General features: G+C 36.8%; 1 protein-coding gene across 1 annotated transcript; it reads left to right on the top strand.

Moving 5' to 3' along the window:
- The first annotated feature begins 4,445 nt into the window (after positions 1-4,445).
- LOC128564325 (olfactory receptor 8K3-like) lies at positions 4,446-5,408 on the top strand. The gene has a single exon (XM_053559820.1). The coding sequence runs from the start codon at positions 4,446-4,448 to the stop codon at positions 5,406-5,408; it is 963 nt and encodes a 320-aa protein (XP_053415795.1).
- The last annotated feature ends 10,475 nt before the right edge of the window (positions 5,409-15,883 follow it).

The following is a 15,883-nucleotide window of genomic DNA, read 5'->3' on the forward strand; positions in this document are numbered from 1 at the left end:
AGTCAGGAGCGTAGCATTCATTGTACCCAGCAGGGGAGTTCTACTCCTTGCCCCTCATATGCACCGTCCTTCTTAGTTTCCAACGCCCTTTACATTTCTTCTGTACCCATGTGTGCTCATTGATTAGTGTACACGTGGTGTTTAGTTTTCCCTTCCGGAGAGATTTTGTTTAGAACCGTCTTCAGTCCAAGTTGCTGCAAAAAGACATTATTATACTCCTCTTCATGGCTGAGTAATTCCCCATGGTGTGTGTGTGTGCACACATGTGCTTATACATCCACGCACACGCACACACACCCATCTATATGCATACACCAAATCTGAATCCCCTCAAATTGTGTTTTTAGGTCAATTTCACATCATTGTAATTGCAAGTTTGCTATGATAAACATTTGAGTGCAGGTGTCTTTTTGACAAACTGATTTCTTTTTCTTTGAGTGGATAGCCCATAGGGAGAATGCTGGATGGAATGGTAAGTCTACATTTATTTATCTGAGGAATACCAGTTTGTAGTAATTTGCGGTCCCACCAATGGTGTATACATATTCCTTTCTTTCCGCACCCATGCCAGCGTTTATTGTTTTTTGACTTTTTGGATCTTTAAATAATGGCCATTCCAACAGGGGGAAAGTGGTATCATTGTGATTTTAATTTGCATTTTCCTCCCTATTAGGGATGTTATAACAGCCTTGTAAGAACTAATGCCCACAGAGCTTCAATAGGAAACAAATATCATCTGTTACACAAGTTTATTCACAGTCTGTGCTGCTACCTCGCAGATTACATCTGCATACATTATGCAAACTAATTAACATAATTTTATAAATATTGTTTTATGTGTTTTTATTTAATTGCATAGACAAAAGAAAAATAAAGAAGAGTTACAAACCAAAAGAAAAAAAAACACACAAACACTAGCTTTCCTATCACCTATACGTTCACCTGTTTAGTTGGGTTTCTTGTAGTTTTGGGTTTTTTTTATTATTTATCAGAGGTCTAGTTATTTTCTAGTACCCTTTTATTTCATTCTAAATAATTTTTGGATATTGATTGCAGGGCATGTTTACTGGTGATGAACTGCCTCAACTTTATGTCATAATTACCCTTCATATTTGAAGAATAGTTCTACCAGACATGCAGCTCATGATGGACTTTCTTTTTCCTTAGCACTTTAAATATGTATGTCATTGTACTACCTTCTTAATCAATGGTTTCTTAGAAGGGATCAGGTATTAATTTTATAAACATTTCTTTCATTTGATGCTACTTGTTTCTTGCTGCTTTCAAGATTCTCTCTGGTTTTGTCTTTCCGTGGTTTAACTGCCTCAAGTTTTTCACTGTGGAGCCCTTTGAGTCTATCCTACTAGGAGGTCACTGAGATTTTTTTGGATCTGTCAATTCATATCTTTCATAAAATTTGTGAGTTTTTGGAAGCATTTTCCAAGTGTTCATTCTGATTCTGTCTCTCTTCCCCTTTGGAATGCTTAATCTTCTAATTTTGGCAAATCACTTAAAGTCCTAAACTAGTAACTCCAGTTTCTGGGCTGTTCAGGAATAGTTTATACCAGGTGTCCTCAAACTTTTTAAACAGGGGGCCAGTTCACTGTCCCTCAGACCGTTGGAGGGCCAGACTATAGTTTAAAAAAAAAACTATGAACAAATTCCTATGCACACTGCACATAGCTTATTTTGAAGGAAAAAACAAAACGGAAACAAATACAATCACACCGGTGGCCTCATGTGGCCCACGGGCCGCAGTTTGAGGACCCCTTGTTTATTCCATTTATCTTCCTTGTGAATGGGCCATATTTTCCCTTTCCTTGCATGCATCATATTTTTTTTTAAATTGGTCTTTTTAAATATTTTAATGAGATTTACCAGAAAATCACATTTCATTTCTCCACAGGATTCTGTTACTGTGGACTGTAGTTTTTGCTTTTTCAAATTGTTTTTAGGGATTCTTTTTTCTAAATTAACTTATCTAAATTATGTTTTTAATCCAGTTACAACCTAAGAATAGGGAGAAGGGGGAAAGGGACGGGAGGGAGGGGGGAGGTAGGTAGAGGGAGGAGGATTAATGGGAATACACCTGCGGTGCATCTTACAAGGGTATATGTGAATCCTAGTAAATGTGGAATGTAAAGGTCTTAGCAAAATAACTAAGAAAATGCTATGAAAGCTATATTAACTAGTGTGATGAAAATGTGTCAAATGATTATGAACCAAGTGTATGGTGCCCCATGATCATATTAATGTACACAGCTATGATTTAATAAAAATTAAAAAAAAAGAAAAAAAAAGATAACTCTTTGTTGTGTATGGTCACTGATTGCATCTGGTCAATTTGTCTGCTAGTGGCTTAAATTCCTGAAGTTAAAAAAAGAAAAAAAATGCAAGCAAAAAAACCTTTCCATATATATTTTTTAATATTGTTTCTGTTTTGAGGAATTCCTAGACTATTACTGCCAGGCTACTTTAAACTTTTCCTTAATCTTCCCTACCTGTTTGTGTGGAGACGGATGTTCAGCCAGAGTTGAAAGCTTAGGGTGTAGCAGACACTTTCTGAGCCCTCATGTCGTCCTCAGCATATTTTTACCTCTCATTATTTCCAAGAACATGTAAAATCTTTTCAAAGCCTTTATTCCCCATTTATCTCATTCTTCAGCCTCTTCTTTCCAAAGCTTTTCCGCTGCCTGTTTGCCTCCTGCCTTATGCAGTAGCATTTAGGAGATTTGCTTTGAAATGCTTTCAACAAAATCCACTCAGAAGGCTTCTCCAATTCTAGCCCCTGAGTTGATCCTTTGAAGAACCCAGGTAGCTAAAAACACACAGCTGCCTTTCCATGAGGTCTGTGTTGTCCGCTCGGTCACCAGGCAGCCACATGATAAGGAATGCCACCTCACGAGGCTGGGCAGGGCTGAGAATGAGGCTGGTATGCAGATGGGTTAAAATATCACAATACTCTCTAACAGCTATTAACTTCTTACCTGTTTACCTTTGTTGTCAGTTTTGTTTAGATTCTAGGATATCTAAAAATTATATGCTGATGGTTTTTGTCCTTTTAATTTTTGCTTTAGTATAGGTACATAGGTTGCGAGTTCCCTACTCCACCAAAAAGTGATATTTATCAATAAACTGTGTAAATTATATCCATGTATTAAAATATTGTCAATTCAATTGTATGCATGTATGACAAAGAATGGTGTCTATAATTGATGAAACATGAAATAAAAATATTTTTAAAATTATTATAACACATAGATACTACGTATTTTCCAGGTAATCAATAATGAACTTACGCTAGAGATAAAATATTTTTGGCGTGAGCCATGTGGATTAAAACAAAACAAAATTTGACATCTATCTCTTTTATTCTTTCTGTCTTACTTTTTCTTTTATTTTTTTTCTTCCCACAAGAATCAATGTACTATGCATCCACTTGGGAGTTTTTAGTAGATTTCGTGATATATGTATTAATAGTATTAATGATGTTAATATCAAGTATTTTATCTGCTAAAATATTCTGATATTACTATGTATTGCCACGGACATTTACTACGTTTTTCTACTGACTGTGTTTTCCATAAAGTGAAAGCAATATCTAAAATATTTGTTATATTAATATTTAGGATAAAAACTTCTATTGAGAAAAGTTCTTCGTGAGATACTGTTGAGCTTACTTTATCTTATCCAGTTGCTTCAATATCATCAGTGCTAATTTAATCCTTTGGCTAAGTATCTTCTGGTTAGAACCACCCAAAAGTATTCTGTCTTTATGTAACTAACAAGTAACATGGTAGATAAGTTTTGGTGCAGTAAGACTATCATGTTCTAACCAAAATTTCTGCCATTTAAACTAAAAATATTCAGTGATGTTCACACTATTATGTCAGTTACTTTTTCATTTTAGCTTGAATCCCAGTATTTCAGTGCACTACATAAATATTTTAGGAGACAATAGATAATTATTTGCTCTGTGTGATTATATAAAATAACAAAATAGTAGTTTAATTTTCTCAACCTTCAAAATTTATGTCAAAATGCTAAAATTGAAGACATCGAATGAGTTTACGTTAAATATATATACAGAAGGAGCCATAAAAGGTGTACAATATTTTAAGAATGGAAGAAAGTTGTAGTAAAATTGGATGACTCAAGTTATATTTCACTTTTTCCACTACAAGAGACACAAGATACAATTTAAAAATAAACATTATTATTATATATTGAGTATTTGAGTATACCTATGCACATAAATTATTTTTCTCCATACATATGTCAATGTATATGCAAGTTTAGAAATATATATATATATACGCACATATATCAATATTATGTATAGATATAAACACGTGCATACATACATACACTTTTTGGTCATATCTCATAGAAGTTATTGAGTATTCTTATACTTATCCGCAGTCTAGGTTTCCTGAGTGGACAGAATGGATGGACACAACCTAACCGCACCGGATGAATTCATCCTAGTGGGCCTCACAGACCTCCCCCAGCTGCAGGCTCTCCTGTTTGGCTTCTTCCTCATTGTGTACATGGCATCGGTTGTGGGTAACTTGGGCTTGATCATCCTCACCAAGGTAGATCCTAGGCTGCAAACACCCATGTACTTTTTCCTAAGACATCTAGCCTTCACTGATCTTGGCTATTCAACAGCTGTGGGGCCCAAAATGCTTATAAATCTTGGGAAAAATCAACAGACGATCTCCTATAATTGGTGTGCTACCCAACTCACTTTCTTCAGTATGTTCATCACTAGTGAAGTTTTTATTCTGTCTGCAATGGCCTACGACCGCTATGTGGCCATCTGCAACCCTTTGCTTTACACAGTCATCATGTCACAGTGGTTATGTGAAGTGCTGGTGGCCGTCCCTTATCTCTACAGTGTCTTTTTGTCTTTGCTGACTGTCATAAAGATTTTTACTTCCTTGTTTTGTGGCCATAACGTCATCAGGCATTTCTACTGTGACAGTCTTCCCTTGATATCTTTGCTGTGCTCCGACACACTTGAAATTAAATTGATAATTCTGATCTTTTCAGTTTTTAATTTGCTTTCATCTCTTCTGATAGTCCTTGTGTCCTACATTCTAATCCTTGTTGCTATACTCAGGATGAATTCTGCACAAGGCAGGGCCAAGGCCTTCTCCACCTGTGGATCTCACCTGACTGTGATAGCTGTGTTCTACGGGACTCTATTCTTTATGTACGTACAGCCCAAATCCAGTCATTCCTTTGATACTGATAAAATGGCCTCTCTATTTTACACGTTGGTAATACCCATGCTGAATCCCATGATCTATAGTTTGAGGAACAAAGATGTGAAAAATGCTTTATACAGAAACTGGAAAATGTGTGCAAATATTCTATTTAAAATTAATTGTACGATATGGTAATAAATTATGCAACTGCCAATATGTACTATGTATGCTATGGGATGGGTAAAAATAATGTACTCAATACTATTATGAAACTAATATAAAATCACCCAACTTTCATATGAAAGATAAAACACAACTATAGTCCAGAATGAAGAAGGGAAGAGGAGGGGGTGGGGGAAGTTTGGGTGGAGGGAGGGTAATCAGTGGGACCTCACATATGGTGCACATTGCAACGGTACATGTCAAATCTATTAAGAGTAGAGTATAAACGTCTTAACACAATAATTAATTGAGGTGAAGGCTATGTTAACCAGTTCGATGTAAGCATTCCAAATTGTATATAAAACCAGCACATTGTATCCCATAAATGCATTAATGTACACGGTTATGATTTAGTAAAAAACTAAGAGAAAAAAAGAAATAGAGACTTTTTAGTTCTTTTAAACCAAAATCTCTAAGAGATGCCTAATTCTGCTTCATAGTTCAGATATGAATCCATATTTAGTTTAAATTATAGCTTAGTTGCCATTTCATATAACCTGTTTTTTAATCTCTTTCACTAAATTTTACTTTTTTAATCCAACAACTTTGTACATGCCATTCACTATTTCATCTGTAAAAGGCACAAAAACATACTTGATGGATTTTATATGATGCAGAGTATATGTTACATAACCATACATTAAAAGTTAAATAGCAAATGTATTTCTTTACGAAGCCTGTATAAAGTAAACAACATGGCAGATGTTACTGAGCAAAATGGAGCAAGTAGACAGGATGGGAGTTTAATTTTTAATTAAATTTATCAGAGGATTCCTATTAGAAGGTGATATTTGAATAACATTTGAAGAATAAGTAGACTATGAAGATATCTAGGGGAAGCCTGTTCTGCTGTGACAGTTTTTTAAATTTGTATGATAACAGTGTGATTAGTGTGTTGAGAGACAGTACAGTCAAATGTGATTGGAACATAAAAGTAGATTAAGCAATAGAAGAGGTAATGTTTCATTTTTTATATAGAAATTGACCAAACAGGGATATATAGACCATTGTAAAATTTTCTCTCTATTTGGATTGACAATAAAAGCATTGTGGGATGTTTGCCTAAGGAGTGATGTCATCTATCTTTTGTTAATGGACAGCTGTGACTGTTGTGCAAATATGAGCTTGTATACTAAGAACAGAGAGTAGAAAATCCTGAGGGCATTTACTTATGATACATTCCAAAAAGAACAGAAGCTTGGATCAGAATGGAAGCAGAGGATGAGAAGTGGTCAGAATTGTAATTATCTTAATCTGTAATTATTGGAGAAAATTTACCAAATGTTAAAAATTTAAAACCCTTAGATTTGAGATTAACAAACCGTAGGTACAAAATGACAATTAAGGTCATGGGGGGTGGAGGGGAAGGAAAAGCAGAGAGAGGGAAGGAGGGAGCGGGGTGGGGCCTTGGGGTGTGCCACACCTTCTGGGGGCAAGACATGATTGCAAGAGGGACTTTACCTAACAAATGCAATCAGTGTAACCTGACTTAATGTACCCTCAATGAATCCCCAACAATAAAAGAAAAAAAAAGAGAACTATCTTTCTGAAATAAAAAGTTATTCTATTAAAAAAAAAAAGAAAGTGTGACACAGCTAAAGGAGCATTACATATCAGCAAGAATAGGAGTTGACTTCACATTGGAAAATCCATTTATGTCATTATTATCATTATATTAAAAATAAAATATGTTTCTGATAAAATTCAATACCAGTTTGTAATAAGCTGCCCAATACAACAAAATAGAAGGTCGCTTACTGGATTTTATAAATAATATCTATTAAATTACTATATGGAATATGTCATGTATTAGTGAGACATTAAAAAGCTTTTCTTCTGAAATTGCCCTTAAGGCTAGGAGACTCAGTGTCTCCATTTATATTCAGTTTATACTGGAAATTATAGGGAGATTAATAAGGTAAGGAAAAAGATAAAAATTATAAGGATCTGTACAAAATCATAGCCTGTTATTTTTAAAGTTTATGTGAAAACTTTAAAATGTATACATTATTTATGAGAAATAATTTGTAAGTTTGCCAAATAATCTGTATGACAAATACGTTTTGAAAAAATGAACTTTCTCTCTTTATTCCAGAGGTAACAACTAAAAAATAAAATAGAAGGAAAAACTGCATATATAAAATCATAAATAAAAATCTAAACCATGAATAAACATAACAAAATAAATTCAACATCTCATCACACTGTGCATCAGAATTTTAAAAATCTTTTAAAATACATAAACTCATGACATCAACAATGAAACAATGTCAAGTGTATCTAAAGTGACCTATGGTGTTAATGTAATCCTGGATAAATCTTTCTTTCCCTCTTTTTTCTCTTCCGTCCTCCCTCCCACTCTCCCTTTTTCCTTCCCTTTTTCCTCCCTCTCTCCTTTCTTTGACTCGTTCATGTTGTTAATGTTGCAGCTATTTTTAATTTATTCAGAAAGGCAAAAAGCCAAAAGAAAAAATTCATAAAGATAGAAAATTTCAGGTTACACTATAACATATCATTGTCTAACAAAGCTCTAGTGATTAGGAAAAAAATATACTATACTTTCCAAAGGACAGTCTGATCAATGGAGTAAAATTTTGATTCCAGAAACAGATCCACACCTATGCTATCAACTGACATAAAAGTGGTATCACCGTTTTCCAAAGGAAAACAAAAAAAAGATCTTTTTGATAAGTGTAATTGAATAATTTCTATGTCTATTTTGAAAAAAAAAAAAAAAGAGACCTAGGAGAAATCACTTCATATCCCTATCAATCAAGTCCAGAAATACTGAAGATCTAGATAGAAATAAAATAAAACCAATAAAGCTTTTAGGGGAAAATATCTCTGTGATATTGGAGTATGCACAAATTTGTAAGCAAAATACCCAAAGAATTAACTAGATATGATTACAGCTTAATTTGGTGGAATTTAAAGAAGTTTTGTTTATCTGAATTAACAGTGTCAAAAGGGGTCCCTTGTAGTATCAGGGGATTTTTTTTTTTTGAAGTTTTGGCAGGGTTGGGTTTAAACCCCCCACCTCAGGCATATGGGGCTGATGTCCTACTCCTTTGAGCCACAGGAGCTGCCTAGCAGGGGATACTTTTTATCAGACCTACATAACCAGATGTGGATTTCTGACAGAGGACTTACACTCTTGCAAACCGGTAAATATTGATGTGAAGCCCAGTAGAAAGGTGGAGAGAAGCCATGCTGAGCACATTTTTAGAAGACACATATAAATATACATCACACATATGAAAATATTCTTCATTTCATTCACTTTAAGAAAATACAAATTAAAATGACAGAATGGCTGATAAAAAAATTAAAACAAAATTAACTCTGGACAAGGATATTGAGCAGTGACGACTGTAACATCCCGCTTGTTGGAATGCACACTGGTGTGACTACTGAAGAAACCAATTTGGTAACATTTATTAATGCTGAATATGCATATCCCATGACTTTAGAAAATCGAGTGTAAGGGATACACCTACATAGAAATGCAGGTCTATGATCTATAAAACTTCTAATATAGAATGTTCATAAGTTCATCGTTCTGAAACCTCCAGAATAACGAATAACTAACATTGAATTTCTTTTTTTTTTTTTTTTTTTTGGTAGAGACAGAGTCTCACTTTATGGCCCTCGGTAGAGTGCCGTGGCCTCACACAGCTCACAGCAACCTCCAACTCCTGGGCTTAAGCAACTCTCTTGCCTCAGCCTCCCGAGTAGCTGGGACTACAGGCGCCCGCCACAACGCCCGGCTATTTTTTGGTTGCAGTTAGGCCGGGGCCGGGTTTGAACCCGCCACCCTCGGTATATGGGGCCGGCGCCCTACCGACTGAGCCACAGGCGCCGCCCAACATTGAATTTCTAACACCGAATTGTGCACAGAACTACCAGTGGCAATACATTAATGAAAAGCTCAATTCATAATTGCCAAGTCATGGAAGAAGCCCAAGTGCCCATCAACCCATGAATGGATTAATAAATTGTGGTATATGTACACCATGGAATACTATGCAGCAGTAAAAAAAAAAATGGAGACTTTACCTCCTTTATGTTTACATGGGTGGAGCTGGAAAATATTCTTCTTAGCAAAGTATCTCAGGAATGGAAAAAAAAAAGTATCCGATGTACTCAGTACACTATGAAACCAACTTATAATAACTCACACTTGCATATGAAAAATGAAACACGACTTTAGCCTAGGATGAAAGAGGGGAGGCGAGGGGAGGGGATAGGGTGGGAGGGATAGTAGGAGATAGTAGGGGGACCACAACTACAGAGCACATTGCAAGTACAAGTTGGTTCTATCATGTGTGGAACACAAAGGTCCTAATGCTATCATTGGGTAAACGAGATGAAAGCTATGCTGATTAGTATGATGTAAGCACTCCAATGTGTTCAAATAATTAACACACTGAAATGGGCATAAATGTATTTATGATCTGTGTTCAAAAGACTTAATAAAAATAAAATAATAAAAAAAAGAAAAACGCAGACACAGAAAAGTAACGTGTAGGATTTCATTCATACATATAAATAGCTGAAAGTTGTGTTGTTAGCGGTCAGTGTAGTGGTTGTGCATGTTTGTGTGTGTAGGGCTAAGTTCGTGTTAGAAAGGCGAATGAAGAATTGTTTCAGGGTCTTGATAATGTTTTACTGTTTAATTTTGATTCCAGTTTTGCCTGTATCATTATTTTCCCTTGAGGATTTTTAAGACAATGCAATAGGCAGTGTTCACAGATTTCTCCATCGTACCCTCAGCCATAATGCCGTAAAAAGCCACCGTATGGAAAAGGTGTAGGAAGAGCAACAAGAAATACTGAAATTCGCGACCCACAGGTGCAGTGTTTTGATTCCAGATCTCTGAGTTCCTTCACCTTATCTGTACGGGAACATAAAGATGCTCTGTATTATTAACAGACACCCCCTGGGCTTTGCTTAAAGCTTTTAAATGCCTTAGGCATAATTTTAAAATTACATCCCCTGTCTCAAGACAGTCTCAAAGGAAGAAGGAATCCTATAAATTACTCTAACTGTGTCATGATAGGAACACATGGGGAGCACAGCAAGACTCCTCATTAGAGGTGAGTAGTCGGCACCTGGTTCGTGATTATACCTCAGAGTTCCAGTAACTCTTCCTGCCCCGTATCCCTTTAATTTTTGTTCTGTAATAATCCATCTAGTTGACTTTACCACAGCTTTAACAATGTGCTTTGATAACAATCTTTTGGGCTACTGCAATGTTGTAATCATCTTTATTATCATCTTTGGTGAAAGCCAGGTATTTATTTCCATATAGTGAACTGATATTATTTGAATGGTATAAACAAAAAGCGAAAGAAAAGTTTATTTGCAAAACACCACTCTTAGCTGGAAGTTAAACCAAAGCAAACTATAAACGCGTCTATTTGCTATCCAGTCCTTCCACCACACCTCCTGTCCTCGTGTCTAACTAGCAAGAGGACAACCTCTCTGCCTTACCTACAGGGCTTCGAGGAGACTTTGAAATTCATGAACTGATCTCCAGAATGATTAAATGCTCATCTAATGGAGATCAGAACTAAGATTAAAATGCAGGTTTAAGTAACGATCTGTACTCTCAAAATGACAAAACAGTACTACGTATTTCACTTAAGATAGAGATTTTACCTCTTTCATGTTTACATGGATGGAGCTGGAACATATTCTTAGTAAAGTATCTCAAGAGTGGAAGAAAAAGTATCCAATGTACTCAGCTCTACTATGAAACTAATTTATGGCTCACACGAAGGCTATAACCCAGTTATAACCTAAGAATAGGGGGGAGGAGGAAAGGGAGGTGGGCAGAGGGAGGGTGATTGGTGGATTACACCTGTGGTGCATCTTACAAGGGTACATGTGAAACTTAGTAATGTAGAATGTAAATGTCTTAATACAATAACGAAGAAAATGCCAGGAAGGCTATGTTAACCAGTGTGATGAAAATGTGTCAAACGGTATATAAAACCAGTGTATGGTGCCCCATGATCTCATTAATGTACACAACTATGATTTAATAATAATAATAAAAGACTACACCCTTCTACAACACTTCAGTGAACATAAATTCCTGTAACAATGAACAACGGACTTTATTCTTCATTTGAAATAGAATGCTGGCCAAGGGTGTTGTTCAAAATAGATTTTGCACCATATGAAATTGCCGACATTCTACTGTTTTGACCCACAAAAATGGCAATTTCATATGGTTCAACCTGAATCTCATTAGTCCTTCAACAATTGGTAAAGATACCCAGGAGAGGCCCAAGGTGTGAGGCTGGGGACAGGCTGCCCTTCTTGGCTGGTGGACACATGATTGGAGGCTGGAATATAGGCTACAACGTCTCTCGCCTCACAATTTTCCCAGTCTTCTCTGCATTCTTCTGCCTGCTGAAAGTAGAGGTGGAATTTTAAAGTGTATTTTTGTCATTTATGCAATTCTGATACATTTGATGAACAAACTTTTTAAAAAATTTTTAGCACCAGTGTCCTAATAAAGAAGCTTCAAGAAAGGATTTAAAAAAAAAAAAAGATAGAGGTGTCTTTACCAACCATCTGTTCAGTGGCTCTTTTCCAAACTCTCTTTTTCCAATTCCAAAATTACTTTTATGTATCAGTAATTGTATATAAATGCGTATTTTCTTGATCACATAAACTCATTTTCTCTATCTGTTCATCTGTTGATGGAATGTAGGTTGATTTCATAACTTGACTATTTTGAATAGTGCTGAAATAGACAAAGGAGTGCAGATATATTTTTGACATAGCATTTTCAAATCCTTTGGCTATATACTCAGGTGGAATTTCTGGGTAATAAGGTAATTCTGTCTCTAGATTTGTAAGGAGTCCCCATAGAGTTTTCCATAATGTCTGTACTGATTCACATTTCCATCAATACTGCGACACGGTTCCCTTTTCTCCATGTGCTCCCCAACTCCTGTTAAGTCTCATCATTTTTGCAATAGCCATTCTGACAGGAGTAAGATGATATCTCATTGTGGTTTAAATTTGCCTTTTCCAAATAATTAATATTATTGAACATTTTTTATAGGCCCACAGATAATTTTTACATGGTATATTAAAAAGAAGTCTGTTTCAGGTCTTTGTTCATTTTTTTTGACTCGTGTAATCTGTTATCTTGCTATTGAGTTGTTAGAGTTCCTTACATAGTTTGGATACACATATTAGCCCATTCTCCGATATATGTATTGCATGTATTCTTCAAGTCTGTAGATTATTTCTGTACTCTGTCAAGAGCTGCTTTTTTTTTTTTTGCAGAAGCTATTTATTTAGATGCAATACCATTTAACTATTTTTGCTTTCATTGCCTGAGTTTTTGGGGGACTGTCCAATAAGTCATTACCTAAATCAATATCATGGGAATTTATTGATATATTTTGTACTAAGAGATTTATAGTTTCAGGTCTTTCAGTTACGTTGTTAATGCATTTTGAGCTGGTTTTCGTATGTGGTGTGACACGTGGTCCAATTTCGTTCTTCTGCACGTGAGTATCCAGCTTTTCTAACACACTTCATTAAAAGACTATTCTTTTTCCATTGTGTGTTCAACTTAGGGATCTCTATTCTGTTCCATTGATGGGCCTATATTTATGTTAGTACTATGCTTTTTTAATTACCAAGCTTTGTAATATCATTTGAAATTTTGTAGCATGATGCTACCAGATTTATTCATTTTGTTCAAGATTGCCTTGGCTATCAAAGTTCTTTTGTGGTTCCATAAAGGAATGTTTCACTGTCAATAATAATGAATTAACCTTAACTGACTGTAACTCTCTTACTTCAAAACTTTAAATTAAAAAGAAATCATAACAATTTTGTAGTATCACTTGGTTTAAAAAACAAACACGTTGTACAGCTGTACACAATATTTTCTTTTTTACATCAGGATTCTATAAGCCTTTTTTATTTCTTGGTGTTTTGTTTTTTTTTTTTTTTTTTTTTTTTTACTTTTTAAACTTTTTAGACTTTTTGGTTAAAAACTGAGACACAAACACACCATCAGTCCATGCCTACACACGGTCAGGATCAACAATATCGCTGACTTCCTATTCCATATCCTGTCCCACTGGAAAGGTCTGTAGAGGCAAATAAGTCACAAGGAGCTGCATGGAGCTGTCATTCCCTGTGATCACAGCGCCACCATCTGGCAGAACTCCTGAAGGACCTGTCCCATGTTGGACAGTTAACTTTTTTTTTTTTTTTTTTAATTGTTGGGGATTCATTGCGGGTACAAAGAACCAGGTTACATTGATTGCATTCGTTAGGTAAAATCCCTCTTATAAATATGTCCCGCCCCCCAATTTTTTTTTTAATTAGAAGAAGTGTGCTTTAAAATAATGATTAAAGCGTATGGTAGGGGAAATACAGAAACCAGCGACACAGACATTTATTATCTCTATCCAGGGTTGTGTACTGTGCTTTACTGTATGTGCTCTACTGCTATTTGCTTGGCAGCAAAGTAGGGTTGTTAGCAGCAGCATCACCCACAAACATGTGAGTAAGGTGGTGGTGTTCTACAACATTATGAGAACTTCGATGCCACTAGTTGATCAAAATTTTCAGATGCTTCATAGTCTTTGGGGACCACCATTATGGATGTGCTCTGCTATTGCCAAATCTTTGCTATGCAGTACATGGCTATGTACAAAAGGACCTCACTGGGCAGGGAGGCTGGATTCCTCCACAGCCCTGCACTTATAGATTTCAGCGCTTTTTGCATCAAGTCTGGTTTGGATAAAGCAGCTTTGTCCCCTGATGCCTGAAAAGCCTACAACCAGCCGAGGTTGACAGCTAACCTTATACAGGGATAGGCCTAAAAATCACACAGAGGTTTTCCACTAGGAATTGGACTCCTGAAAGTTGTTGTCAAATCCAGTGTCATGAAGATTTACAAGAGTGTTTTCTCCTAAGAGTTTATGATTTTTGTCTCTTATAGTTAGATGTTTGGTCCATTTTGAGTTAATTTTTGTACAGGGTACAGGGAAGGGGCCCAACTTCATTCTTTTATATGTGAATATTCAGTTGTCACTATATCATGCATTAAAGGAATTTTTTTTTATCCAGTGAATGATTTTGGCACCATTGTCACAAGTCAATAGATTGCAGATGTACAGGCATGTCTCTGAGCCAGCTGAGCAGCTATGTGCCCACATCCCAAGCCTAAGTAATAGCTCTGCAGGCCGCCTCCAGCAGCAGGGCCCTACACCAGCTGAGCAGCCTGTGTCCATCCCCGGGCCTATGAAAGAGACCCATAGCCATCCTCTGCAGATACATCTTCAGGTGAGCTGAGCAGTCCTGTGTCCATCCCTGGGTGTACGAAAGAGACTCATAGCCATCCCCTGCAGATACCTCTCCAGGTGAGCTGAGCAGCCCTGTGCCCGTGTCCCACACCTGAGAAAGGTCCTGGCGAGCCATCTTAGCAGACACACCTCTTAACCAGCTGAGCATATTTGCACCCACATCCTGGACCTCAGGAGCAGCTGTGAACCAACCTCGACAGACATACACCAGGCCAGACGGTAAGCTGTGTGACTATATCCTGGAGCTAAGAAATATTCCTATGAGCTTCCCCCATAGAAAACACCCCCAGGGCACTTTAACAGCTTTGTAGCTGTTTCCCGAACCTGAGAAACATCCCCAGCAGTTGTCCTCAGCAGACATGTACCAAGGCTGGCCAAGCAGCTGTGTGCCCACAGCCTGGCCCTGAACAACAGCCCAGCAAGTGACTTTTGGTACGATTACCACCATGATGACAGAACAAATATGGGGTCACATTCCTGGCCAGAGTAACAGGCCTGTGGCTCCCACATCATTGTAACAAACTCTCAGCTGGCTAACCTGCCATGTGTAGGATATGCCCCTGACCCGAGAATCTGCCAGTGAGCCCACCTCTGGACAAGTTTCACCATTGTCACCACAATCTCCATCATCTGAGGCTACTGAGAAACCTGCGAACACCACTATTGTAGAACGTGGGAGAGAAACTACACAGAGACCGCAGTTAGTGTGTCCACTTAGAACGGAAGCAACTCACCCACCAGAGAGATAAGACCCCACCCACCACAATCCATTCATACAAATAAGGTTTTCTCTACAAAACCTACTCCATACAATTGGAAGAGGCGACTTTTTCACCATAAGCGTATAAATCAGCACACGCGCACACACAACACACACACACACTCATCAACCATAAAAAAGGCAAGGAAACATGCCACCTCAAAAGAAAATAATTCTCTAGTAACAGAATCCAATTGTGAGGAAATATACGTGTATATGTAAAATCTAAATGGAGAAATTTACTTGGGTAGACTAGGGAGGCCAATAGCTTTTTACTTGCACCTTTCTCCAGATAATCCAGGTATGCAGACAAGTTAAAAATAACAGATCTAGTGAAT

This window comes from Nycticebus coucang, chromosome 14 (genome assembly GCF_027406575.1).
Source record: "Nycticebus coucang isolate mNycCou1 chromosome 14, mNycCou1.pri, whole genome shotgun sequence".
Classification (NCBI taxonomy): domain Eukaryota; kingdom Metazoa; phylum Chordata; class Mammalia; order Primates; family Lorisidae; genus Nycticebus; species Nycticebus coucang.

Excerpts from the sequence above, each read along its gene's own strand:
- LOC128564325 (XM_053559820.1), top strand. The coding sequence starts at position 4,446 with ATGGATGGACACAACCTAACCGCACCGGATGAATTCATCCTAGTGGGC.